The sequence below is a fragment of the Lactuca virosa genome, chromosome 2, assembly GCF_052849685.1.
Source record: "Lactuca virosa cultivar CGN04683 chromosome 2, Lactuca_virosa_CGN04683_v6, whole genome shotgun sequence".
NCBI classification, from domain to species: domain Eukaryota; kingdom Viridiplantae; phylum Streptophyta; class Magnoliopsida; order Asterales; family Asteraceae; genus Lactuca; species Lactuca virosa.
This window is the reverse complement of record NC_136427.1, coordinates 174,731,655-174,757,740: the sequence shown is the minus strand read 5'-3', so window position 1 is coordinate 174,757,740 and position 26,086 is coordinate 174,731,655. Positions and strand designations below refer to the sequence as shown.

At 35.6% G+C, this 26,086-nt stretch overlaps 1 protein-coding gene across 1 annotated transcript; it reads left to right on the top strand.

The window, feature by feature from the left end:
• Positions 1 to 19,124: 19,124 nt before the first annotated feature.
• On the top strand, positions 19,125 to 24,146 carry LOC145159766 (uncharacterized). The gene is made up of 19 exons (XM_079078801.1): positions 19,125 to 19,349; positions 19,436 to 19,567; positions 20,007 to 20,086; positions 20,329 to 20,415; positions 20,515 to 20,683; positions 20,774 to 20,830; positions 20,996 to 21,060; positions 21,167 to 21,250; positions 21,338 to 21,388; positions 21,494 to 21,556; positions 21,852 to 21,898; positions 21,980 to 22,112; positions 22,183 to 22,272; positions 22,349 to 22,615; positions 22,711 to 22,796; positions 22,887 to 22,935; positions 23,036 to 23,116; positions 23,391 to 23,484; positions 23,585 to 24,146. Exons 1-19 carry the CDS (start codon positions 19,310 to 19,312, stop codon positions 23,776 to 23,778), a joined length of 1,869 nt encoding a protein of 622 aa, XP_078934927.1. The 5' UTR covers positions 19,125 to 19,309; the 3' UTR covers positions 23,779 to 24,146.
• Positions 24,147 to 26,086: the final 1,940 nt, after the last annotated feature.

Below are 26,086 nucleotides of genomic sequence, written 5' to 3'. Positions count from 1 at the left end.
TCAATGTGTCGGGATCTGCCATGATCTCTTGGTTCCTTGGCTAAGGCAACCGCACTATTGCTGTCACAGAAAATCTCCATAGGCTCCTTAATAGCTGGTACAACTCCAAGGTCTCCGATGAAGTTCCTCAGCCATATCGCCTCCTTTACCGCTTCACTCGCTGCTATGTACTCTGATTCACAAGTCGAATCAGCTACAGTCTCCTGTTTGGAACTCTTCCAAGTGATTGCCCCTCCATTTAAGGTAAAGACCTAGCCCGACTGAGAGCGGAAGTTATCCCTATCAGTCTGAAAGCTAGCATCACTATACCCTACTACTTTCAAGTCATCACTCCCACCAAGGTTAAGGATCCAATCCTTAGTCCTCCGCAGGTGCTTGAGAATATTCTTTACCGCAGTCCAATGAGCCCTGCCAGGGTTCCCCTGATATCTGCTGACCATGCTCAAAGCGAAGGCCACATCAGGACGGGTACAAGTCATAGCATACATGATCGAACCAACAGCGGAAGCATAAGGTAATCGACTCATCTCAGCTATCTCATCTTCTGTACTCGGGCTCTGAGCCTTGCTCAGTTTGGCATTGCTTTGGATCGGTAATTCTCCTTTCTTGGAATTCTGCATGTTGAACCTTTTCAACACCTTATCCAAGTAGATACTCTGACTAAGTCCAATTAGTCTTTTACTCCTTTCTCTTAATATCCTTATCCCTAGGATATAGGTAGCTTCTCCAAGGTCCTTCATAGCAAAGCACTTCCCAAGCCAGGACTTAACCTCCTGCAAGGTTGGGATGTCATTTCCTATGAGTAGTATGTCATCCACATACAGTACCAAAAAACTAACTATACTCCCACTAGCTCTGACATACACGCAGGACTCATCTTCACTTCTTGAGAAACCAAACTCTTTGACCTTCTCATCGAAACAAAGATTCCAACTTCGAGATGCTTGTTTCAATCCATAAATGGATTTCTCAAGCTTGCACACTCTATTGGGGGTACTCTGTACTGACAAAACCTTCTGGCTGATTCATGTAAACATCCTCAGCCAACTTTCCGTTAAGGAAAGCGGTTTTGACATCCATTTGCCATATTTCATAATCATGAAATGCAGCAATGGCTAGCATAACCCTAATAGACTTAATCTTTGCTACTGGTGAAAAGGTTTCATCATAATCAATACCCTGAGTCTGAGTAAACCCCTTCGCAACCAGTCGAGCCTTATAAGTGTGCACCTTCCCATCCATGTCGGTCTTCTTCTTTAAGATCCATTTGCACCCGACTGTCTTACGGCCTGGTACATTGTCAACCAAGTTCCAAACTTGATTGTCATACATGGACTGTATCTCGCTGTCCATAGCCTCCTTCCATTTAGCAGACTCTGGGCCTGCCATGGCTTCCTTAACACTGTTAGGTTCATCCAGATTTACCAGTGTACTGTCACTGATAAATGTATCACCTTCCGTAGTAATATGAAATCCATAATAAAACTCAGGTGTGTTCCTAACCCTTGTGGAACGCCTCGGAAGTACATACTCGTCAGCTGGATCAACAGGAATTTCCTCCTCAAGTTGATTGCTAGTGTTTGAGGTTCCTTCACCAATTGAGTCTTGAATTTCTTCAAGGTCAATTTGCCTCCCACTGTCTCCTTGGCTTATAAATTCTCTCTCTCGAAAGACCCCTCTCCTAGCCACAAAGACCACATTCTCACTGGGTCTGTAGAAGAGGTAACCAAAGGATTTTTGTGGGTAGCCGATGAAAATACACCTTTCACTTCGAGGTTCGAGCTTGTCATGAGTTTCGCGCCTCACGAAAGCCTCGCAACCCCAAATCTTGATATGGTCTAGATTGGGAACTTTCCCAGTCCACATTTCATGAGGTGTTTTGGCAACCTTCTTTGTAGGGACTAGATTAAGGATGTGGGCAGCAGTCTCTAAGGCATACCCCCAAAAAGAGATTGGTAGCGAAGCTCGACTCATCATAGAGCGAACCATGTCCAACAAAGTTCGATTGTGCCTCTCAGCTACACCATTCAGCTGTGGTGTCCTGGGAGGTGTCAATTGTGAGACAATCCCACACTCCTTAAGATAGTCGAGGAACTCAGTACTAAGATACTCACCACCTCGATCGGATCGAAGCATCTTAATGTTCCTGCCCAATTGATTTTCTACTTCCTGTTTAAACTCTTTAAACCTTTCAAAAGTTTCTGACTTATGTTTGATTAAGTAGACATAACCATATCTACTAAAATCATCAATAAAAGTCACATAATAGCGATTAGCGTCCCTTGTGGCGGTTTTGAATGGTCCACATACATCAGTATGTATAAGGTCCAACAAACCCTCACCCCTTGCACAAGTACCAGTGAAGGGTGATTTTGTCATTTTTCCAAGTAGACAAGACTCACAACTATCATCCGACTTGAGGTCGAACGACTCCAAGACTCCATCCTTTTGGAGCTGGCCTATGCGTTTCTTGCTTACATGTCCAAGACGACAATGCCACAAAGATGCTTTATCCAAGCTAGTAGAAGAATCAATACACAATACATTATTCCCTAAATTATCTACAACCGATACAACTTCATACACACCATTACAAGGTAATGCTTTAAAATAAAGAATATTATTTAAGAAAGCATTAATACTACCAACTTCATTATCAAAAGAAAAGGTAAAACCTTGTTTGTACAAAGCATGAAAGGAAATAATATTCCTCGCCATTTCAGACGAGTACACACATTTATTCAAATCTAACTTTAACCCACTATCTAGCAACAAAGTATAAACTCCAATCTTGGTAACAGGTGCAACCTTCTTGTTCCCCATGATTAAGTTTATCTTTTCGTGCTCCACATCCTCACTTCTTCTTAGGCCCTGCAAGTCACAACAGATGTGAATACCACAACCTGTATCAAGAACCCAAGAATTAGAATATGGTGAGTTATTAGACAATATAGTGTAAATACCTGCATGGGATGGTTTCACTTTCCCATCCTTGACATCTTGCAAGTACTTTGGGCAGTTTCGCTTCCAGTGCCCCTTATTTTGACAGTAGAAGCATTCAGCATCCTTAGGGATGGCAGAAGGAGTGATAGAACCACCTTTGGTTCCAGATGAGGAGCCTTCAAGGGACTTTCCCTTGGTACCCTTCGAAGGGTGCTTCCTCTTTTTCCCTTTGCCTTGCCCGATAGCCAAAACAGGGGTAGTAGTAGGAGTAGGAGTAGCAACCGACTTACTCTTAAGACCACTTTCAGCAGTCTTCAGAAGTCCTTGAAGCTTACTGAGTGTGACTTCCTCCTTGTTCATGTGGTATGTCATACGAAATTGATCATAACACGATGGCAAGGAGTGCAAAATGATATCAATTGCCAACTCCTCAGGGAAGTTCACATTCGGTTTCATTAGACGGTCCACATACCTTTGCATTTTCTGCATGTGGCTCGTGATTGGTTCGCTATCCTTCATACGGGTAGTGATCATGGAGGAGATTATTTCATACCGCTCTTGACGAGCACTCTGATGGTACCTTTCCATCAGATCCTGATGCATCTCAAAAGGGTAATAGTCCTCATAGGACTTTTGGAGTTCAGCTGTCATAGTGGCCATCATGATGCATGCCACCTTGGTGGCATCTCTTTCATGTGCCTGATACTCAGCGACCTCCTCAGGAGTAGCAGTGGACTCATCAAGCTCTTTTAGCTCCTTATCGAGGACATATTCCTTGTCCTCGTAACGAGTAACCATCCTGATGTTCCGGATCCAATCCATAAAGTTGGAACCATCAAAGATGACCCTCCCACAAAGGTTCATGAGGGAAAAAGAGTCAGTAGGGTTAGAGCCCGAAGCTTTGTTGTCGGAAGACATCTGAAAAGAAGAAAACAAGTTTAGATTAGATATATCGAATCCTTAATAATACACCCAAATGTAATATTAAGGCTAGGATCCAACACAATATATTATAACTTAGAAGAGGGATACCGTAATCTAAGCTATAATATATTTGAAGGTAGGTGAATGACGATTCACCAATTTCCACCATGAAAACGAAATGAATTATTAGGTTTAATTGGTTTTGAAATTCCTAGATTCCTTTGAGATTCATTGAACTTTTCAATGGCATGTTTCAATCTCGATTGTGCCCTTCAAGTTTTGTGACTGGGATGCCGAGGATCACAAAACAAGGTGTGAATAACCATGCAAATTCACTTGGTACCCTTAATATTATCACCTAATCAATGTGCCGGTTAACCACACACGCTCCACCGATCTATGATAAACATTAAGTCACCCTTCGTGATCCTTACTAGTCCAAGTTAGTGTGCCGGTTAACCACACACGCTCCACCAACGACTTGGTAAGGTACAAAGTGTGAATTTCATGGGTTAGCACCATATTCACATTTTCCTAAAGTAACTAAGATTGGGAATTTATATAAGGTTTAGTTACTTTATAATATTCATCATACTTTTAATGAGAATTTATAAGTCCTTGTCCTACCCGTTCGGCTAACGACCCTCCACCAGTCAAGCAAGCGGTGGGTGAGAGTGGACACCCATTAAGTTGCCATTTTATAGGCAACAACCTTATACCCACCTTCTAGACTGGCTTCGTGAATGAGGCGTACTAGCGGTAAGACGACTTACTCTTATACATATATATAATAATTAACCATTAATGTTATAAATAGTATAAGGGTTGAATTTTAACTTTTAAAACTCTAAGGGTTTGGAATTAAAGTATATTAAAGTGTGTGTAACTTTACAAATTCCAAAACTTGAGGACAAGTTTTGAAATTATTCAAAACTTTTCATTTCATAACTTATGAATTAAAGGTTCATAAAAATGAAGACTCTTCATTTCCATGTAACTTATGTGTTTTAAGTGTGTGTTTAAAAGAAGTGACCTTTGGATATCCATAACTTGAGGACAAATTATGGACTCCATTAAAACACATAAATGATCAAGAATTAATCCTAAACAATTCAGCTAATAATTCCTATCATCTTCTAAATTCATAAGAACATGATCATCAAAGTTTCAAGAATTATATGAACACATACAAAGCATGAAATTTTGATATAAGCTATTGTAAATGGATTAGAACAACCATTACACCAACTAAAACAAGTTTTAAAACACCAAAACAGTTTAGGGTAATGTTTCTAGTCCATTTCCAGCAGCAAAAGTCGAAAATCTGCATTCTGAGGCTCCTACTCGCCGAGTGCACGAACCTACTCGCCGAGTAGGATGAGTTTACACATGAACTCGGCGAGTCCCCCCATGGACTCGGCGAGTTCATCAGGCAGACAGCAAAAAATTCGACTTTTTTCACTATTTTGCATCAAGTATCAAACAAACAAGCCTAGTCTCTGAAACCACTGTAGGGTTTTGAGCATTCTAACACTTCCTAAGTGTACATGCAACCCTATTAAACCTTGGATCTATGTTTGTCTAAGATACATGCAAAATATTATCTTCCAAGGTTTATAACCTATCTAGCATGGCATGGGGTACTTTTAACCATAAAGGAACTAGATGAATTACATACCTTTTGTTGATTGTTGATTCCTTGGAGTTTGAGAGCCAAGCACCAATAATGTGAATGCCTCAAATGGAAATCACAAATCACCCAAACTTGGAAAATATATGAGAGAGTATTCTAACTCTTGGTTTTGGCCACCACACTTACACACACACTTAGTGTCTTTTCATGCAACATAAGCTTGTTTATATAGTGTACATGGTTAGGGTGAAACCCTAATAATCCATGTCTTTTCCTCTTCCAATGATCCATGGGTAAAAGCTCCATGGATCATCCATGGACTTCCATATAAGCTTAGCCCATTCCAAATGAGTGTTAGCCCACACCATATAAATATAATAGCCCATGATTTAATTAGTCTTCCTTTTAATCACTAAATTAATTCATAATTAATTCAAGATTAAAACTAATTAAGTAACATGACTTTATATTAATATATTATAACTTATAATATATTAATAAATCGTAAGTATACAACTCTCATAAAATTATCCATAACAAGTTCGGGTGAAGTGCAACCCAAATGGACCATGCCGGGTCGGGTCAAGTATATACCAAATAAGTTATGGACTTAGACACCTTATCCAACAAGTTCTTGCATCTCTGCAGGTGCTAGACGATAGGGCGATTTGGCTACGGGGGTAGCCCCTGGAACTAAGTCGATTCTGAACTCGACTTGACGTTGCGGAGGTAATCCTGGGAGTTCTTCTGGAAAGATGTCGGGAAAGTCACGTACTACTGGAATGTTCTGAATGTTTTTCGTTTCTTGGCTCACATCGACCACATGAGCAAGGAATGCGCGACATTCCTTTCGCAAGAATTTCTGAGCTTGAATGCTCGAGATAATACGAAGGTTCGTGCCATGTTTGTCGCCATAAACTACTAGAGTTTCGCCAGACGGCAGATTAAGGCGAACAACCTTTTCATAACACATGATGTCGGCACGATGAAGACTCAACCAATCCATGCCGATAATGACGTCGAAACTTTTAATTGAGACTGGCATGAGGACAATCGAAAAAGAATGGCTATCTAGTGTTAGGGTACACCCTATGAATATACTACTAGTGCTCTCCGTCTTTCCATTAGCCATTTCTACAGTGAACGGTTCTTTAAGTGTTCGTGATTTTTGCTTAAGTAAATGAGCAAATTTTTGGTTCACAAAACTCCTCTCCGCTCCACTATCAAACATTATGCATGCATAAGAGTTATCGAGGAGAAACGTACCAGTGACCACTGTGGGGTCAGCAACCGCTTCCTCGTGGCCTATGGCCAGAACTCTTCCCACTCTTCCGGCATTCCCTGCCTTAGGGAAGTCCCTCTTGTAGTGGCCCACCTCGCCACAACTGTAGCAAGCTTGGCCCACTCCTGCGCCGGAGACTTGGTTGAGTGGCCTCACCGGAGCTTTGCAGAAACGGGCAGTGTGCCCCTTCCTGTTGCAGTTTGAACACTGCATTTCCCGGCAGGCTCCTGTGTGGTGGAAGTTGCATTTGTTGCACTTAGGCAAGCTTCCAGCGTACTGCTTTACCGGAGCAGCAGCAGTGGCAGGTGCTATCGCCGCATGAACTGCCACGATCCGCTGCTTTTTGGCAGCCTTCTTCTTCTTCTTGTCATCCCAGAGCTTCCGCTTGGAATCAGCGGTTTTGGAAGGTTCCGAGATGGCCAGGGTTGTTATTGCGGCCGGGGTACGAACCCCATGGTCTATAAGCCGATGTGCCAATCGTTTGGCACTATCGAATGTAGTGGGATTTGAAGCCAAAACATTTCCCTGGAATGGAGGCACCAGCCCCCATATGAATCTCTCTATCTTCTTCCCCTCTGTATGAACCATGTTTGGACAGAGGGCCACCAGTTCACGAACCTGGCGGTGTAGGAGACTATGTCGGAGCCCTTCATGGTTAGGCTCCACAGTTCCTCCTCCAGTTTTTGGATTTCGCCCCTCGGGCAGTACTCCTAAATCATTGACAATCTCCCACTTGCATTGACAATCTAGTTTATTGGAATTTTATACAACTTTTATAATAATGTCATAAAACTGTGGGCACCTCCAAGGTCTTCAAAAATGGCCTCCATCTTCGTCTTGTTATGTCACACCCCAAAACCGGAACGGCGGAATCGTTCGGGGGTGGAGGACGTCATGTACAGTATCACAACAATGCAAAGTAGTAAACAAGCAACAACATCATCCATTGCATTAATAATATAATTTTAATACAAGTGTGTTCTGTCAAGTTAAATAGACACCAAAATATGAATCAAAATAAAAGATGAGTCTTGAACGAGCTCCATCTTCTCAAAACCTGGCATCGATACCTGTCTACTGGTGACCTGAGAATACAAGTTATTTTGAAAGTGAGTATCAGCTTTAATCTGGTGAGATCATAAGTATATTAGTGTCTTTATTTGTATGAAAGTATTTGTAAGTAAGTGATGTGTGAATTGTAAAAAGGTTTGAATCTCCTAGAAAACCCTATGTTTCCTACTAAAAGTAGCCTTCTACCAAGGCATCTAGTATCTGTGTGTGTGTCTCTTGTAAGAGTATGTATTTTCCCAATCTGACTATTATTTACCAAAAATATAGTTTCTACATTACTGTTTATTGTGTGAAGATCACAAAGTGAATGCAATGGGAAAATGAAATAGTACTGTAGTATTGTATTAAGTAACTACTGCTGTACTAACTACCTTAAACCAATTGTAATTTAAAGTACCATGTGATCGGCCTGTACCCTGCTACCGACTATAGAACGCGACAATGTAAGATGTCGGAAAAAATGACGTTTGGCACCCGTAGACTTGTAAGTCCCACTATAGCGAACAGCAAGGTGTAGGATAGTCAATCCAGTATAGATCTATACACAAACTCATACGCTCCCCACTTAAGGAGATTCTGGATACAAAACGGTCATGGCAGGTAGTGCCACACCCCGTTACGTGGCTCACATAACTGAAATAGTATTCTTGTATATGTATTGAATGTACTAGCTGTATTGTATGTTCTCTCCCTGTCTAGTATGTATGTATGTTCTCTCTGTATGGTATTGTATGTTCTCTCTCTATCTAGCATGTATGTTTCCTTGTAAAATGTATAGTATGTACTAGCTGTATTGTAATGTATAGACTCATGTATGAACTGACTCTTTGTATGTTTCACTGTTCTAGTAATAGTATTAGTATATCCCTAAACTATACCTATTATAGTTTACTAGTAATGTTGTTTGTATGTATGAACATGTTTGTGTATACCTTTGCTACCCAAAGGTATTGAATAGAAAGAAGTAACCTTTTATATCTATACACATATACATGATATATAACTAGGATTCAAACGACCTTCGGACAAATAACCTGAATACCCTAAGTCCACAACCAAACAAGGAACAGGAAGTAAGGTGAGCTATGAGTCCTAAGTCCTTTTAATCCTACTTATATAACTATATCTATATAGATACACATTTAACAGAATATAAGTTTAAAAGAGTTTAATAAAATTAATCGACATGTAAAAGAGTTTGATAAAAGTAATTGACATGTAAAAGAGTTTGTAAAACATTTTGAAGTAGTTTGTTTGATAACACGGTTTGAAAAGTAAGAATTCCACTTGTTTGGTAGTTATTAATCACATGTGATTGATATAATAACTATAATAGTTCAACTTGTATTCCCCCCCATAAAAGCATTTAAAATCATTTAAAAGGTTGATTAAGGGGTATGAACTCACCTGTAGTGAGTGATTTGGATGAACGGATTGTATAGGATGCTAAGTGTCAAGTGAAGACTTGAGCACACACAAGGATCCTAGTTAACATATAATAACACATATATGTATCCACTTAGTCATTAAACAACTAATTAACCAAGTTAAGACATCCTAAGACATGTAAAACACCTTATTTAAGTGTTATAAGTACTAAGGATTGCATCTAAGGGTTGTAGGACATTGCTATTGAGTTTGGGGTCCAAGGGTAAACTCTTTTGGAGTTTACGGTTTTGGGACCAACTCACATTGAGTTTACGGTCGTAAACCCATGAGTTTACGGCCGTAAAATCATGGTACTTTGACCATTTTGTGTTTTGAAGCTTTTAAGATCATAAGAAGCATTCCTACTTCATGTTTAAGCCTTAGGAAGAGATTAGGGCACCATTTCACTCCTTTGTGGAGTTTACGGTCCTTGGACCACTTCTCCTTGGGTTTACGGCTGTAAACCCAAATGGTTTATGGTCTTTTTGATGTTTTAAGTCCTAAGCATATCAAGGTTATGTTCTACACTAGTTTCCAAGGCTTGGTAAGGGACTAGGGCACACTTTGGTACCCTTATTAGGGTTTACGGTCCAAGAACATCTTGGACCGTAAACACCTTTGATCTTGTGTTTCCTTGGTGTTTTCTAGATGATTAGAAGTGTAACAAGTCTTATAACACACTAGAGTAAGAGTACTTACTATGTAGAAGCTTGAAAAGGTGTTAAAAGTCCAAGAACACTAGTGTGTGTTCTTGGTGTTCTTGGTGAAACTTGAAGATCTACACATTTGGAATGATTTCACGGATGGAATCATGTAAGATCACTAGATTAAGTAAGATATCAACTTATTAGGGCTAGAAACACTTACAAAGTTGAAGATCAAGAAGGAAAAATCGGATGATACTTGAGAGGATTTGAGTTCTAGACTTGAAATGGTGAAAAAGTGCTAAAAATGGCTAAGTGCCATATTTATACCTCTTGGGGTTTACGGCCGTAAACACCATGTTTAGGCCGTAAACTCCAAACTCTTGGAGTTTTGGGACTTTATTGGTGCACAATAAACCCTAGGGCATCCTCTCTCCTGTTATCTCCTGAAGTACTAGGCTTTAGGACACTCAAACTGACTCTACACAGCTCAAAAGTTAGCAGAAACTGTTCTGTCTTCTATTGAAGTGAATGGTTGTATAGAATAGAAATTTCGGGTTGTCACATGTTACATATTTCATAAAATAAACCTAGTCTAAAACTAATATATTACATAAAAAATAACAAGAATAAAAACTAGCTACTTTTATTACATACTTTTTGAATAAAAGAGTATTACAAACCATTTTAATAAATCAACCAAAAACAACAACACAAAGTTTCATGGCTTGTTTATACACTAAAAAAATACATATAAACATAAAAAAAAATTTCTAAGACAACTTTAAGTGACAAAGAATGCATGTAAGTTTTTGTCACAAAAAATAATAATTAAAAATTTATCAAACAAAATATGTATGAACTTGTTTTTATACAAAAACAAGTTATCAATATTCTCCAAAAACTAAGATTTCCAAAAATAAAAAAAATAAAAAAATCTAACCAAACTTGCAAGGTGGCTCTCTAATACCAATTGTTGAGTTTTATTTCAAAATAGTTTCATAAACTAGTAAAATGGCAACCGGAAGACTTGTGTTTTTCAAAAATAACATAACAAATTACACCCACCAATGATCATCTTGCAAGTAATGGAAAGATAAAAGCACAAAAAATGAAGGAAATGAAGAAATAACAACCTTTGTAATTCTTTGAGTCCTCTTGGGAGACTTGGAAGTTGATGGAGAATGTGGAAACTGTTGAGACACCAACAAGAACTCAACTTTATTTAAGATGCTAGTATTGTAAGACTCTTAAAACTCTTAAGCTTTAAGTTCATAACCAAAGTATGAACTTAAAGAGAGAAAAATGCAAATGTAAGTAGAAAAGCAAAAAAAACAAGAGGGAATGACTATGCCAAGCATACTCACGGTTTTAGCATGTAAAAAGGTTAAAAATGAAAGGCTTTCATGCACTCTCTTAAAGCTAAAATAATACCAATGAGTCCTTAACCAATTAAGCACTCATGTTAAAAAAAAGAAACTTGTCCCCCATGTCTTTAAGAACTAGCAATGCTTTTGATTAAACAAATCAAAAGGTTATGCTTCTTTTATTCTTTCTTATAAAGCTATAAAAGAAGACAAAAAATTATAAATTTTGTAAAATTCTTTTATAAAATATAAACTTTGGCTTTTGGCTAAAAAACAAAAGTCTTTCTAGTCCAAAATAATGTGCATTACTTAATAAATCATAACATATGATATATTATGTTACTTGCTAATGAAATTTTTTATTTCCTATAAACAAATAATTTGCAATTAATTATAAAAGTTTATTGAATATTTATTAAAATCAATTTCTAATAAATAATCAATTGTAACAAGTTGTTGTTAGTGTGACCCATTAGTATCATATGTTAATTATCAATATCATTTTAATATGACTCTTGAGCATATAAGATCTTTCAATTGGTACTCACCTAGAAGGTATTCTTGAGACGAATATATACCTATCCTCGAACTTTAAGATGAAAGATCTTAGAGAAGTTGATACCATTCTTGGTATAAAGGTGAAAAGGACAGGTAGTTAGGTTTCTCTAAGTCAATCTCCTCATATAGAGAAAATTCTAAAAAAAGGTTCAACATTTGAATATTAAGGAATTTAACATTCCTTTTGATTCAAGTGTGAAATAAAATGTAAATTCTAGTCAGGCAGTGGCTCAACTAGAATATCCAAGTGCAATTGGGAGCATGATGTATGCAACGCATTGCCCTCGACCTGACATCACATTCCTTATAAGCAAACTGAGTCAGTATATTGTTAACCCAGGAACGGAGCACTGGAAGGCAGTGGGTATAATACTAGGATACTTGAAAAGGACAAGTACTTTTGAGTTGATGTATTGGTCATCTAACGGAATACTAGAAGATTATTATGATGCTAGTTGGATAGATCGCAACAGTGATTCAAAATCCACAAGTGGTTGGATTTATACTCCTGCTGGTGGCGCTATCTCGTGGGCGAGCAAGAAACAGACATGCATAGCTCATTCAATGATGGAAGCAACGCTAATTTCCTTAGTTGCAGCAGGAAAAAAAGGCAGAGTGGATTTGAGATCTACTCATAGATATCCGTCTGTAGGATATTCCAATGTCATTCATACCCATGTAATGTGACAGTGAGGCCACACTGTCTAAAGTATACAATGTGGTATATAATAGGAAGTCAAGACATGTAGGTCTGTGACATAATTTTGTGAGACAACTAATTAAGAGTGGTACCATCAAAGTTGTCTATGTGAATACAAGTAGTGATGGAAACCCAACTTGACATTAGTGCTCCTAATTCTCAATTTTAAAGGGTAACAACGAAGTCACTAAATATAGAAGGTACTATGATCAATGATAGATCCATGTGAGGTATGATAGTACGTCATTGCCGAGAACGAGGTTGAGCTAAGGCTCTTAACAAAGTTTTGGAGACATCTAAGCAACAGATATGTTGTAAAACCTTGCCTATATGATCCAGAGGCGGATTTAACGCATAACTATATTAGCTCTCAACGAGAATGTAAAGATCACAGTTGGTGTGTAGGGGTAAACTGGGGGGGGGGGGGGGTCACAAGGTTCTTGGTTTAAACCTATAAGAATACTATAGAATCATTCTCCTCTTATTTGTCCACATAAAACAAGGGATTAATTTTTGTGACACCCAATTGATATCATTTGTCTGAGTGAAAGGAAACTTTCCAACTTGATGGGGGGTTGTTGGAAATTATATTGAGAAATGCAAGTTGGCTAGTTTCCCATTTTCCTATATTGGCGGGGGAAGAAACCTTTAGTGGGTTTATAATGCTTTTTTATGGGCCTCCAAATGTTTTAAGTGGATCAAGAAATGGGCCAAGCCCACACGCGCGCCTAGCCAAGCCGATGTCGCGAATGCTCGAAATGGCGCACTTGACACTTCGAACGATGCATAGGTTGATGGGAGTTGAGGAGCTTTTATTTTTAGTAGGTTCGGGATCGGTCAAGTTGGATCGTATCAGATTCACAGAATTTGCGCTGCGACGGTGGGATCGCGCCGTGATTCTTGCCAGAATATTTTAGAAGGCCCAAAAATGAGTTGCTTGGAGTGCAAGGTGTAACACTAGGGCTTCTAGGGGCAGGCTATGTAGGGTTTTTTGTTGCCTTCTAGGGTTCCTGCAACTATAAATACAACTCCCTAGGAGTCGTATTTACCACCATGAAAAATTAAGCTCTCTCTGCTATCTGCGATTTCTTCCATCTTTCCAAGTAATCACTTTGCATTTATTCTTCTTCCATAGCTGTTAGAGCGAAGAATAAACTGCATCAAATCATGGGTGTTTACACTGAAACTTATACACGTAGAGCGATGTTAAAACCTTTAAGGAGAAGCGTCAGATCTGTACAGGTTTCTACAATCAAGATCAACTGCTGACTAGTCGGTTTTACTTTACTGTTTCGTCTTTTAATTTCGTCCGATAACGGAACAGTCTTCTTCTAGTCATTTCTTATAATCAGAACTGATCGTGAAGGATCGATTTGATTTTTGGACGAAACTCGATAATTGAATTAATAATAATTGTATTTATTATCTCGCCACATCTCAACGTTTAATCATTAGTATTATTCTTTAATTGTTTGCTTTTGTGAAAGCGTTTTTGATATTTAATCATAGATATTATCTGTTCATTCATTTCTTTGTCAATTCTAAATAACTCGTGATTAGTTTATAATACTAATTATCGGATTATTCAAATATTAAGTCTGAAATTCAACACATGATATAGAAGTCAGACTGAAATTTCCATTCTTAAGGGGTCAATTCTTGAAAGAAAATTTAATCTATCGTGTACCCTTGTGGGGCTTGAAAATGGAATCTAATGGTAAACGTATCTTATCTACAACATGGATACGTTTTGTTCGTTATTATCCTTGATTCAGCCATGCAAATGAATAATTCTTACGCTTGAAACCTCCTTTTGCCACACGTTAGCTTAATTTTGAATCTCAATACATTGAACATCACTTCACAAGCATTGTCTTCATAGGTCAAGCATGTGATCCCTTTCTCTTTGTAGTAAGTGTTTTCTTTTCGATAGATCCTATGTATCAAACTTTATCTGCTAATTGTGCCATATCACAAAAGGTTTGTTGATTAGTCTCTTCTACAACCTGACAAATTCAACTTACTTAAGGGGCCTACTTTGGACAAAATCATATTGGATCTGTGTATCAAAGTTAGTTTTATGATCTCAAATAAATTCAGACACACTCCTCATTCTAATCTATCATGATCCGTTTAGCTTGTCTTCAAGTTCACATGATCATGATTTTCACTCGTCTGTCTCTATGTATAGTGTAATCATGACATTAATCTTCATCTACAAACTTGACTTCATACTCATAATCAACCTGGTTATGATCCTCATAACCAAACTGAACATTGAACTCCTACCTAGCAGTGCCAAAATCATCATCTTGTGCTATTTTCTAAAAAATTCTTAGAAATATTTTACTAGAATTATATTATCTTGTCGAATTAAAGAAATCATGCGTGTGTGTGAGTAAATCCTATGATTGGTTAGGCTAAGTTTAAATGCAATCATGATTTCTGTGGTCTCTTGTTTCACAATCAATCGGAGAAATGATAAAAACAACCCATGTGCAATGAATGTGGGTATACATGTAGTAATAATAGATAATGAATAGAAGCCAAATTTCATTTTGAATACACACATGTTTATTCTTAATAAATCGAACACCGTGAACTTATTGTACTATTTATGTTGGATCTTTCAACAATGTACCTCAACCTATAATGTTATATGCAAAGGGTATTTTCATATGAATATAAAAATTAAGACATAATATTTCTAATAAGTACTCATACAAGTTGTATTTAGTTCAGCGGCAACAATCAAGTTCAACGATCATCAACTTGTAAGCTGTTGACTTGTTGTACCATGAGATATGTACTTTATTTTGTGGATAAAGAAAAGAATTTATATATAACATTTGTATAAAACTTTATATATAGTATAAGGTACACTACTAGTAAAACTGTTTCCAAATTTTAGTTCATTTCGTACAAAAAAAATTGTTTTAAGATTGGATGAATCATATTACTGAAATGTACGAAAACAAATAAAAAAAAAAGGTTGATGCATGTGTTTAACACACTGTCCTTAAATCAAATTCGTCCGCTACTGGGTGTTTGTTCTCAGGATACAACAACTTGAAGTGGTTCTTCTAGACCACCCGAACCCTCAATAGAGTTGGATTATACCTTCGATACAACAAGAAAACTAAGAAGATGAAGTGGAAACGAAGAGAGTTTTAGCATTCTTTGGTATATCTCAAACGGTTGTATTTATACTATAACTCATAACCAACAAAACAATTAAATTGTCATTAAAATACAATTCGTAACCGACATTGTATTTAATATCGTTCTTAATTACAAATTTTAACCGAAAATTAAACATCAGTTTTCGATTATATACCATTCAACCCCTCAACTTTGGTGATTAGTTTCAATTTACCAATTATTTTTCCAATAGTTACTTCAATAGAATTATTTTGAAATTAAAAAACAAATCTATGTAACTAATTTATATACTAAACGTCAAAATTATCCGATTTCTTTGTTTATCTTAAAATCTTACAATAGAAAATTAAAACAACCCCTCAACTTTGGTGATTAGTTTCAATTTACCAATTATTTTTCCAATAGTTACTTCAATAGAATTATTTTGAAATTAAAAAACAAATCTATGTAACTAATTTATATACTAAACGTCAAAAGTATCCGATTTCTTTGTTTATCTTAAAATCTTACAATAGAAAATTAAAACAACTGGTATATAACATTACCAATTTGTACCAACCAAACTTGTTAGTAGCAAAATATATTGGTACCAAGTATCCTTGGTAAGGTACCGGTAGAAATTTTTTGTACCAACTATAATTAGTACGATACACGGTTTAGGAAAAAACAAATCGGTACTGTACCATGTTCACCCCAAGAAAGCACAGACATGATAGAGCGATACATTTTTTTCAAGAAACAAAGAGTAAGGAATGGTAGAAGCAAGTAATTGACAAAGTAGTGGAGAAGAAACAGCTAACGTGACAATCATTTATAAGGGAAATAAGGAAGGAATATCAACCACTGGCAAACTTAAGAAATCAAACCGTTATGCATTTACTTAAGCGCGTGTAAGAAAATGCCAGATGCCTCGATACCCATACCTTTTAAGAGCACATTTAACCCTAATAATTAAAAACGGTTTAGCAACCGTCTTTAACAATTAGGCTAGGAGGCTTAATGGTGTTTGGGGATCGGCCCACACACAAAGATGAAACATCACCATCAAGAGCAGTCCAATCATAAACAACAAGCCCAAATACTTAGCAGACCGGTGGTTCTTAACAAAGTTGAACGACCAAGCAAAACCGGACAACAATATATTAAAAGCAAAGAAATCATCCATATAGATTCTCAGGCAATATCTCAGGAAACATGGAAAAGGCAACAATATTATATTGAAGGGCACTACCATTGCAACTGTAGGACGTTTACAGTAACCATTTAAAAAAGCAAGAAAGTGGACCATCTCGTATGTATATAAGACTTTGATAAACAACAGATAGGTAGAGTTTTTAGAACCGAAACAATTTTACTACTCTTCTAATTGACATCTAACTTAGACATCAGAGAGCAATACTAGGATCCGTCCCTCGGTATAAATTTCTAATCAAGTGTTGTCCATCTTTTGCAGTGTACCTTCTAGATTGCACATTAGAAGATGATTACTCCATCCAGCTACCAAGCATCCAGGAGCCTACATAGCAAAACACTTTTTCCCTTTGAAGAAGGTTGTATATTAGAAATTTTCTCTCCATAAAACTTCATTACAAGTTCTATCTTTAAAATATAAAACAAATGGATGCACGTACATATTACTACTTATATGCCAAACACCAATAATAATCGTAAACCAGCTTACAATCTTTTGAAACTTACTATAAAATGGTCAATAGGTCGTGTTGAGCACTACTTATATGCCAAACACCAGTAAAAATCATTAAACGGCTTACAATCTTTTGAAACTTACTATAAAATGGTCAATAGGTCGTGCTGAGCATGTCCCTTACACTTATATATATATATATATATATATATATATATATATATATATATATATATATATATATATATATATATATATATATATAAAAGTTCATTTGAGATTAACCTGATATTGTGAGACCATCAGACCAATTTTTTCTATTAAAATAATCTAGTGTTTATAAAAATATAATATGTACAATATTTTCTATTAGAATACTTCAATGTAAAATGTGTTAATAATATTGTTATAGATTACTAGAATATAAGAATATTTCACTAAAAAAAGTGGCTTTACTACAGTCTCACAAAATAGGCCGTCTCAAATTAACCTAATATATATATATATATATATATATATATATATATATATATATATATATATATATATATATATATATATATATATATATGTTTAGGATATTTTACGAACCCATATTTTCCCATGAACCATTCTTAAAGTGAGAACTTTTTTGTGTGATATTTTTTTTTCAAAAAAAGTGACATGAAGTACCAAATCGGTCCTATAGAAGCCTAATCGCAAAAAAAATCTCGTAAAAAATGTGCATGTACAACAGGTACATATGTGCATTTTTTTTTTCAAACTTGTGAATTTTCTGACGTTTATGTACATATGCACCTGTCGTATATGAACATTTTTTGAGATTTTTTTGTGAATATGCTTCTATAGGACCGATTTAGTGCTTTATGTCACTTTTTTTTGAAATAAAAATATCACACAAAAATATACGCATTTTGAGAGTGGTTTGCGGGAAATATATGTGTTAGCAAAAGATCCGTACTAAACACGCCCTTAAACTACTCAATTTCACATGTCTCATATGAGAGTTCAACCCTCGATTTTAAAAAGAAACGAGAGCACAAAATACTGATGTGTTAGAAGCTTTGTTATATAAATCACCAATTATAATGAATTTTTTGGTAACCGCTATTTGGAGCCTTATTACAATATTTAGTTGTATAGTTACACTACAAATATATAATATTTTGTCGACATGTGTATCATAAACATAAATATATTTTTTCTATTTTAGACTATCTCTAATCTACTGTATATACAAAAATAAATAAATAAATAAAAATAAATGCCATACGAGCCAAGTTTTTAACAAGACGCGAGTGCTACTGCTACGGTGCTACCAATAGATTTAACCATTTAAAAAAAAAATACACAAATAGCCAACAAAAACACAGGTGAAGCCTACAATTTAATCTACGACTTTGCGTATAATATATTTTTTTTTGAACTTTGTCATCGTCCTAAAAACTATTTCGGATTTCCTCTATCGTTTTTACCTGATAAAATTTGATTCTTTATTAAATATTATACATAAAATCGTAGGTGACACCCGAAGTCATATCATAACCCATAAGACTTTACATACAATCAAAGGCTATTTGGATTATTTTTAATTTTTATTTTTTGATCAAGTCTAAAAAGAATTAAACTAAATTTGTATTTTTCTTGTGAATTATGTCACGAGTGAGGATGTGGACATATGAAAGTTAAGTAAAGCGTAGGGGGCGGAGACTGTCTTCTCTCTCTCTCTCTCTCTCTCGATTGAACAAGAAAAAGTGGGTATTCTTTTCATTTTTCTTTTTTCTTTTTAATTTTTCTTGTATTTTCCATTTCCTTCACATATAAAGCCGCCACTCCTCTGCTCTTCCATCAATTCATTCATCCATTGTCTCCCAAACATACAATACAATACAAATCTGATTTCTTCCATCATCTTCTAAGTTTAACATATCTCAACAAGCAACTATTCTAACATGAATTGCGCTCAAGCACACTCCAAGAACCTTCAAAAGGGTAATAAATAATGTTTCTTCTCTTTCTTTCTTGTTGAGAAATTTACAACCCAAAACGGAATTCATGTTTTTGAGGCGTAATGGCAGGCGGAAAGAAGGAGATGAAGTACGTTTTGGTCACCGGAGGAGTTGTTAGCGGACTGGGGAAAGGCGTCACTGCTAGCAGTATCGGTCTTCTTCTTCAAGCCTGCGATCTTCGCGTTACTTCCATTAAAATTGGTTCGCATCTTTCTTTTTATGGAGAATACACAAATTTCCCTCACTTGTTTCCTTGATTTTGTTTCCGATAACTTAATTCTTACTGAGATTGGGTTGTTTTTCACTTTCACTTTCCCATATAGTTGATCTTTGATCTATCTGCTTATTTTCGTTTCAACATTTCTAGGTTTTCTTCTTCCAAAAAAAGAGAACATTTTAATACCCTTTTGTATTTACCAACTGGGTTTTACATGTTCTTGCTAAATCCCACTCGTCGTTATCAAAATCTGGATATGGTGATTTCCTGTCTCATTGTCGTACACAACCACACTATGTAATTGATATTTCAGAGTTTGGATTAAAAAAATACACAATTTCGAGATTTATCAAAGCTAAATCGAAAGTATTGTTCATTTGTTTGTTTAAATTTTTGTTTTTAATGTCTACCTTTTCTACGCAGATCCATATCTGAACACAGATGCAGGAACTATGTCCCCTTTCGAACATGGAGAAGTCTTTGTTTTAGACGATGGAGGAGAGGTGAAAATTATTGAAAATTTACAGAAAAAGATTACGATTTGGGAACCTCTAAAAAGTATTCATATTCAATATAAAATTATTTACTAATATCCAAAAACCCATTTGTCCATTTCAAAAATGGGGCCTTCATGACACTCCATGGCCCCTCCTTATCTCCGTCACTGTTCTAATTATGAATAAATCGATTAATATCCAAATTAATTAATATTCAAATTAATTGATTTAGTTTTAATGATTTGAAGGTGGATTTGGACCTAGGAAACTACGAGCGATTTCTTGATATCAAGTTAACACGTGATAATAATATCACAACAGGGAAGATATATCAGGTATTAATTAATTATATGAAAGCAGCTTTTTCAAACGAATTAAATCGCAAATCAAAAAGACATGAACTTATTGTTATTCGATATGATTTTTGATTGAAGTATGTGATTGATAAAGAGAGGAAAGGAGATTATCTTGGATCAACGGTTCAGGTTGTGCCACATATTACCGATGCGATTCAAGATTGGATCGAACGCGTGGCAGCGATACCTGTTGATGGGAAAGAAGGTTCGCCAGATGTCTGTGTGATTGAGTTGGGGGGTACTATAGGTATTCATTAATTATTTCTTGTTTTGTTTCCATAAATGATTTCTTATTTATTTTATCTTTTTACTAAAACTGGTTGTATGGATTTTTCAGGGGATATCGAATCCATGCCGTTTATTGAAGCTCTTGGACAATTCTCTTATCGTGTTGGTAAATATTTTAAATATCCTGGTACTGGTATTGGTATTAATACCTGATACTGTAATACTATTACAGTATACCGGATTATTACCTGATACTGTAATACTCTGGTATTTATACCAGACTATTACAGTATCAGCCTGATAGTGTAATAATTTGTTTCAACTTTTTTAGGTGCGGGGAATTTTTGTTTAATACATGTGAGTCTTGTGCCGGTTTTAAATGTTGTTGGTGAACCGGTAAGTCTAAAAATGAGAATTTATTCGTTTTGTGTGTTCAAATGTGAAGAAATTTGTTAAAATTTAAAATGTTTAATGTTTTTTTTTTTTTTTTTTGTTATTTTAGAAAACAAAACCAACCCAACATAGTGTTCGTAAGTTAAGGAGCTTGGGATTAACACCGGACATATTAGCATGTCGCAGCACAACGGTTGGAATAAGTCTAACAATAATCATCTTTTTTCATTTTTTTTGTTCTTATAAGTTATATTTACTAAATATTTTAATAAATATGCAGGAATTGGATGTGAGTTTGAAGGAAAAACTTTCAAGATTTTGTCATGTCCCGGTATGTATATTTATATACACCACAAACTATTCCATTGAACTCATTTGTATGACTTTTGATTTTTGAAATGAGTCTTCAATAATTCAATAATTCCTTTGTTTGCAGTTACAAAACATAGTCAGTTTGTACGATGTCCCCAATATTTGGCATATTCCTTTGCTCTTAAGAGTACGTACTCAATCCTCCTTTTAAATTTCATTCTTGTTATTAATATGTTTTGTTGGATGGAATGGAATCACAAACGGATGGAATGGAATCACAAATGAATGGAATGGAATCACAAACGAATGTTATGGAATAAAAAAAGACACTCTAGATTCTAACTAAGGAATCAAAATTAACAAAACGGAAGGAAACAAACAATTTTTATTTTATCTTCCATTCCGACGGAATCAGTGATTCCATTCCATTCCTTCCATGATTCCGTCGTAGCAAACACTAAATCTTTTCTTCACTTTTATAGGACCAGAAGGTTCATGAATCAATCCTGAAAACACTTAATCTTCTAAGGTTTGTCCTCCTTCCATAAACCAATACTCTCACACTTAAACTTCAATTCCATGGAATCAGTGATTCCATTCTTTTGTACAGTGTGGTACGCAAACCGGCTTTAGGGGAATGGACAGCCATGGCTCAACGGTGTGACATGTTACACGAGACAGTCAGAGTCGCCATGGTTGGAAAGTACACCGGTCTTTCCGATTCCTATCTATCTGTTCTCAAGGTAATAATAAATTAAATAATAATTTTCATTTCGATTATTTGAAAAAATATTAATATTTAATATTTTTCAGGCTTTATTACACGCTTCAGTTGCTTGTAGAAGGAAGCTAGTAATCAATTGGGTTTCCGCCACTGAACTTGAAAATTCAACCGCTTTAGAAGTTATTATCTTCTTCTTCTTCATCACTTTTTTTAACCGTATTTGTATGATGTTAATGGACGATTTTACCCTTACAGAGTCCAGATGTTTATAAAGCTGCGTGGAACTCATTGAAAGCTGCAGACGCTGTTGTTGTTCCAGGGGGTTTTGGCGATAGGGGCGTTGAAGGGAAAATAATTGCAGCAAAATACGCTCGTGAAAACGAAATTCCATATCTTGGGATTTGTTTAGGAATGCAAATTGCTGTGATTGAGTATGCGAGATCTGTTCTTGGGTTACAAAATGCAAATAGCACTGAATTTGATCCTGAAACTAAAAACCCTTGTGTTATATTTATGCCCGAGGTTTGTGTTTGGTTTGTGTTCGAATTTCAAACTAATAATTAATTTAAAATCTTGATTTTTTGAACACCCTTTTGAGATTATATGTTTTATAATAGGGTTCAAAAACTCATATGGGTGGGACTATGAGGCTTGGATCTAGGAAGACGTATTTTCATGTCACAGATTGCAAATCAGCTCAACTGTAAGAAAAAATCGATTAATTTATAGCTTATTAGTTTTAATTATGTCTTGAAGATAATAAAATGTAATGAAAATTAAATTGTGTCATTAGATATGGAAATCAGAGCTTCATTAGTGAGAGACACAGGCATCGATATGAAGTATGTTTGTCACTAATATATATGATAGTGTTAAATTTAATAATTTATACTCATTGCAATGAATATATATTTTTTTCTAACTTTTTGATTTAAAAATTAGGTGAATCCGGATATGGTGTCACAACTAGAAAAAAGTGGACTTAGTTTCACAGGGAAAGATGAGACTGGTCAGAGAATGCAGGTGGGTTATTTTGCATAAATTCATGAGTAATTTACAAAAATAGTCCCTGTACTTTCGGACTTGTACCGTGTCTAGTCCAAAACTTAAACCTTTTTTCAGTTTTGGTTCTTATTTCAAGGCTTCATATCGATTTTGGTATTTGGAACCTTGAAATAAGGACCAAAATCAAAAAGTCTCAGGGACCAAAATTGATACACAATCTTGAAATAAGGACCAAACATGGTAAGAATCAGGAAGCACAGGGTCTCATTTTGTAATTTATATTAATATACAGATTGTTGAACTCGCGAGTCATCCGTATTTTGTGGGAGTTCAATTCCATCCGGAATTCAAATCGAGACCAAGGAAACCTTCGCCACTTTTCATAGGTGAGTTTTTCATTTGTGTGTACCAAAATTCAAAGCACATATAAAATTATAAATACCAATTATTTGAAAAAAAATGATTAATTTTTGGTTAAAAATGTAGGACTTATCGCATCAGCTTGTGGGCAGTTGGATACCTTGTTGAAAAAGAATGTTGGAGTGAAGGTGAACAATGGGTATACTAATAATAACAATAATGCCATTGGGAAGGGCGTCTCGGGGTTATCGCCACATCATCGATATGGTAACGTGAAGGTGAATGTAAACGTGAATGTAAAGAATGGTTTGCATGTGTGAAAAAAGGAGTTTGTTGTTATAAGAATATTATAGCTTAGGACTCCTTTTGAGAAAAAAAAAAAAAAAAAAAAAAAAAACGAGGTTATGTTTTTGTATAGTATGATGGATGGATGGATGGATGGAGCAGGCATCCGGTGTTTTTTAAGTTCGGAAGAGCCTTGTGTTTTGTAGTGGACAAGTTGTAATGGTAGTTTAAAGAACCCCTCTACTCTATAGTTTTCTATAAGAAGCTCTTGGGCATATGCTTGTAGAAAAGATCGAATTTTAGAGTCTTGCTGAATAGGTAAAGGGTTAGTGTCTGAGGAGCTTTGCAGTGTGCGGATTTCAATTTTAAATTTCTAAGTATGAAATTTCTTCTTTGTGTTGTATGGTATCCTCTACTCGAAATTATTAGTCTTGAATGAGTAGTTAAAATCATGGTTGTTTTAGTGAAATCTTGAATGAATTTATGTTGATGTCTAGATAAATTGAGGAAACTTTGAACAATTGATTGACATTTTTGCACTTCATCACACTTTCCATCTTAACAAAATGAACTTTAAGTTCTTGTTCATAAAAAAATAACCTAGAGATTGTATTTCTCAACCAATATGTGCATCTTGATGTATTGTTGTTTGGTAAACCTCTTGAAATAACCTAGAGATTGTACTTCCTTCTTGAGGCAATTCCGACATTACTAAAGCTATTTGATTCTATGATGTTTAATGCCAATATGGAAGCCATTACTAAAGGGTGACCAGAAGTAAGTTTTGAAATTTATAACTTTAATATTCTATTTTCCTAAGGTTAACACCTTTCTTTAAATAATTGGACACTAATAAAATATGGTGACCAGAAGTAAGTTTTGAAATTTATAACTTTAATATTCTATTTTCCTAAGGTTAACACCTTTCTTTAAAGAATTGGACACTAATAAAATATGGGAGTTTAATAAAGTAACATGAATTTAATATTTCTTTTCATGGACTAAAATTTAAGATTTAGAATTATGGTTAATTAAATGCATGCTTACCGGAGTAGCTTGATGACACCGTTACATACCATCTTGTCTTCTTGTTGAGTATTTGATAATGAGTTATGATTATGTAGGTGTTGGAGGTCAAGGACTTCGTCACTTTGTGATGATAGTCATGTAAAAGCACAACACATTAAAGTGATTGAGGCTTATGATGTAAATTATGAAGCCATGATCATGTTTTTATTTCCTTAAGTGTCTTCAAATAGTAATCTTTTTACATGAATCTTTCATACTGAGCATGCCTAACTATGTATTTGGTATTCAATTTGATTTCGCTTATTTTAACAACATGATAGCCCGATTATATGTTCATCTTTATGTTCAGGTTGGAATCGCAACACATTGGCCGATTCGCAACTCATGAAAACTTGGTAATTTGGGATTGCAATGATATCAATTCTACATATCTTTGTAGGGAAAATTACAAGAAAAAGCAACATAGTTTTCCTTAGACAATGTGCTTTACTTTTTACATGTGATAACAAAGTAATATTAATTTGCTCAACTTGACCAATGTACATTTATTACACTAGTAGGCAAAGTTCTATTGTCCCACATTGGTGGATAGAAGATACAATAGTGTTCTTAATAAGGCTTTTATTTGGTTTAGCCTCCAAATGCTTTAGTGAAGGACAAAAGTTTGGTCAAGTCCACACGCACACTGAGTCAGGACGACGAGGACAGGAGACGCAAGGTTTGCGAAATGACGCGACTTAGGCGCATTTTGCACTTCGCATGCCTTATGATTGTTTCCGAGGAGAATGCTGATACCACTCACCGATTAGGTCAACATTATCGACTAATTAGTATTTATTTAATTATTTATTCAAATTAGGTAGTAGCTATCTTTATTTAAAATTAGGATATCTATTAGTATCTTTTAAACTAGGATAAGATTATCTAGTGACACTTATATATAGGGTTTCGATATGTCTTTTTGATGATGGATGAAATAAGAATTATAGAGTTTTACTCTGTTTTTGGGAGAATCCATGTGTCTCGAATAACATGTCTTATCAATTGGTATCAGAACAACGATTCTGGAAAATCATTGTTCATCGGGGTACTATACATCGGAAGTATTGTTCACGACATTCACTGTTCATCGGAAATGCTATTCACGTCAACACTATTCATAGGTTACTGGTCATCGTTTTTAATTTTTAGGGTATCGAGATGGTGAACAACAGTGATCGAATCACTCGGATGGAGACGGACTTGGCTAAACTCCGCCAGGATCTGAAAGACGATCGGGATGCTAATTCACAGCGGCTCCACCAGGTGATGAAA

Bases quoted from the DNA above. Each gene is read 5' to 3' on its own strand.
- LOC145159766 (XM_079078801.1), top strand. From the start codon at position 19,310: ATGAATTGCGCTCAAGCACACTCCAAGAACCTTCAAAAGG. The intron at 19,350-19,435 runs GTAATAAATAAT...GCGTAATGGCAG, and splicing joins CTCCAAGAACCTTCAAAAGG to GCGGAAAGAAGGAGATGAAG. The intron at 21,061-21,166 runs GTAAGTCTAAAA...TTGTTATTTTAG, and splicing joins TAAATGTTGTTGGTGAACCG to AAAACAAAACCAACCCAACA.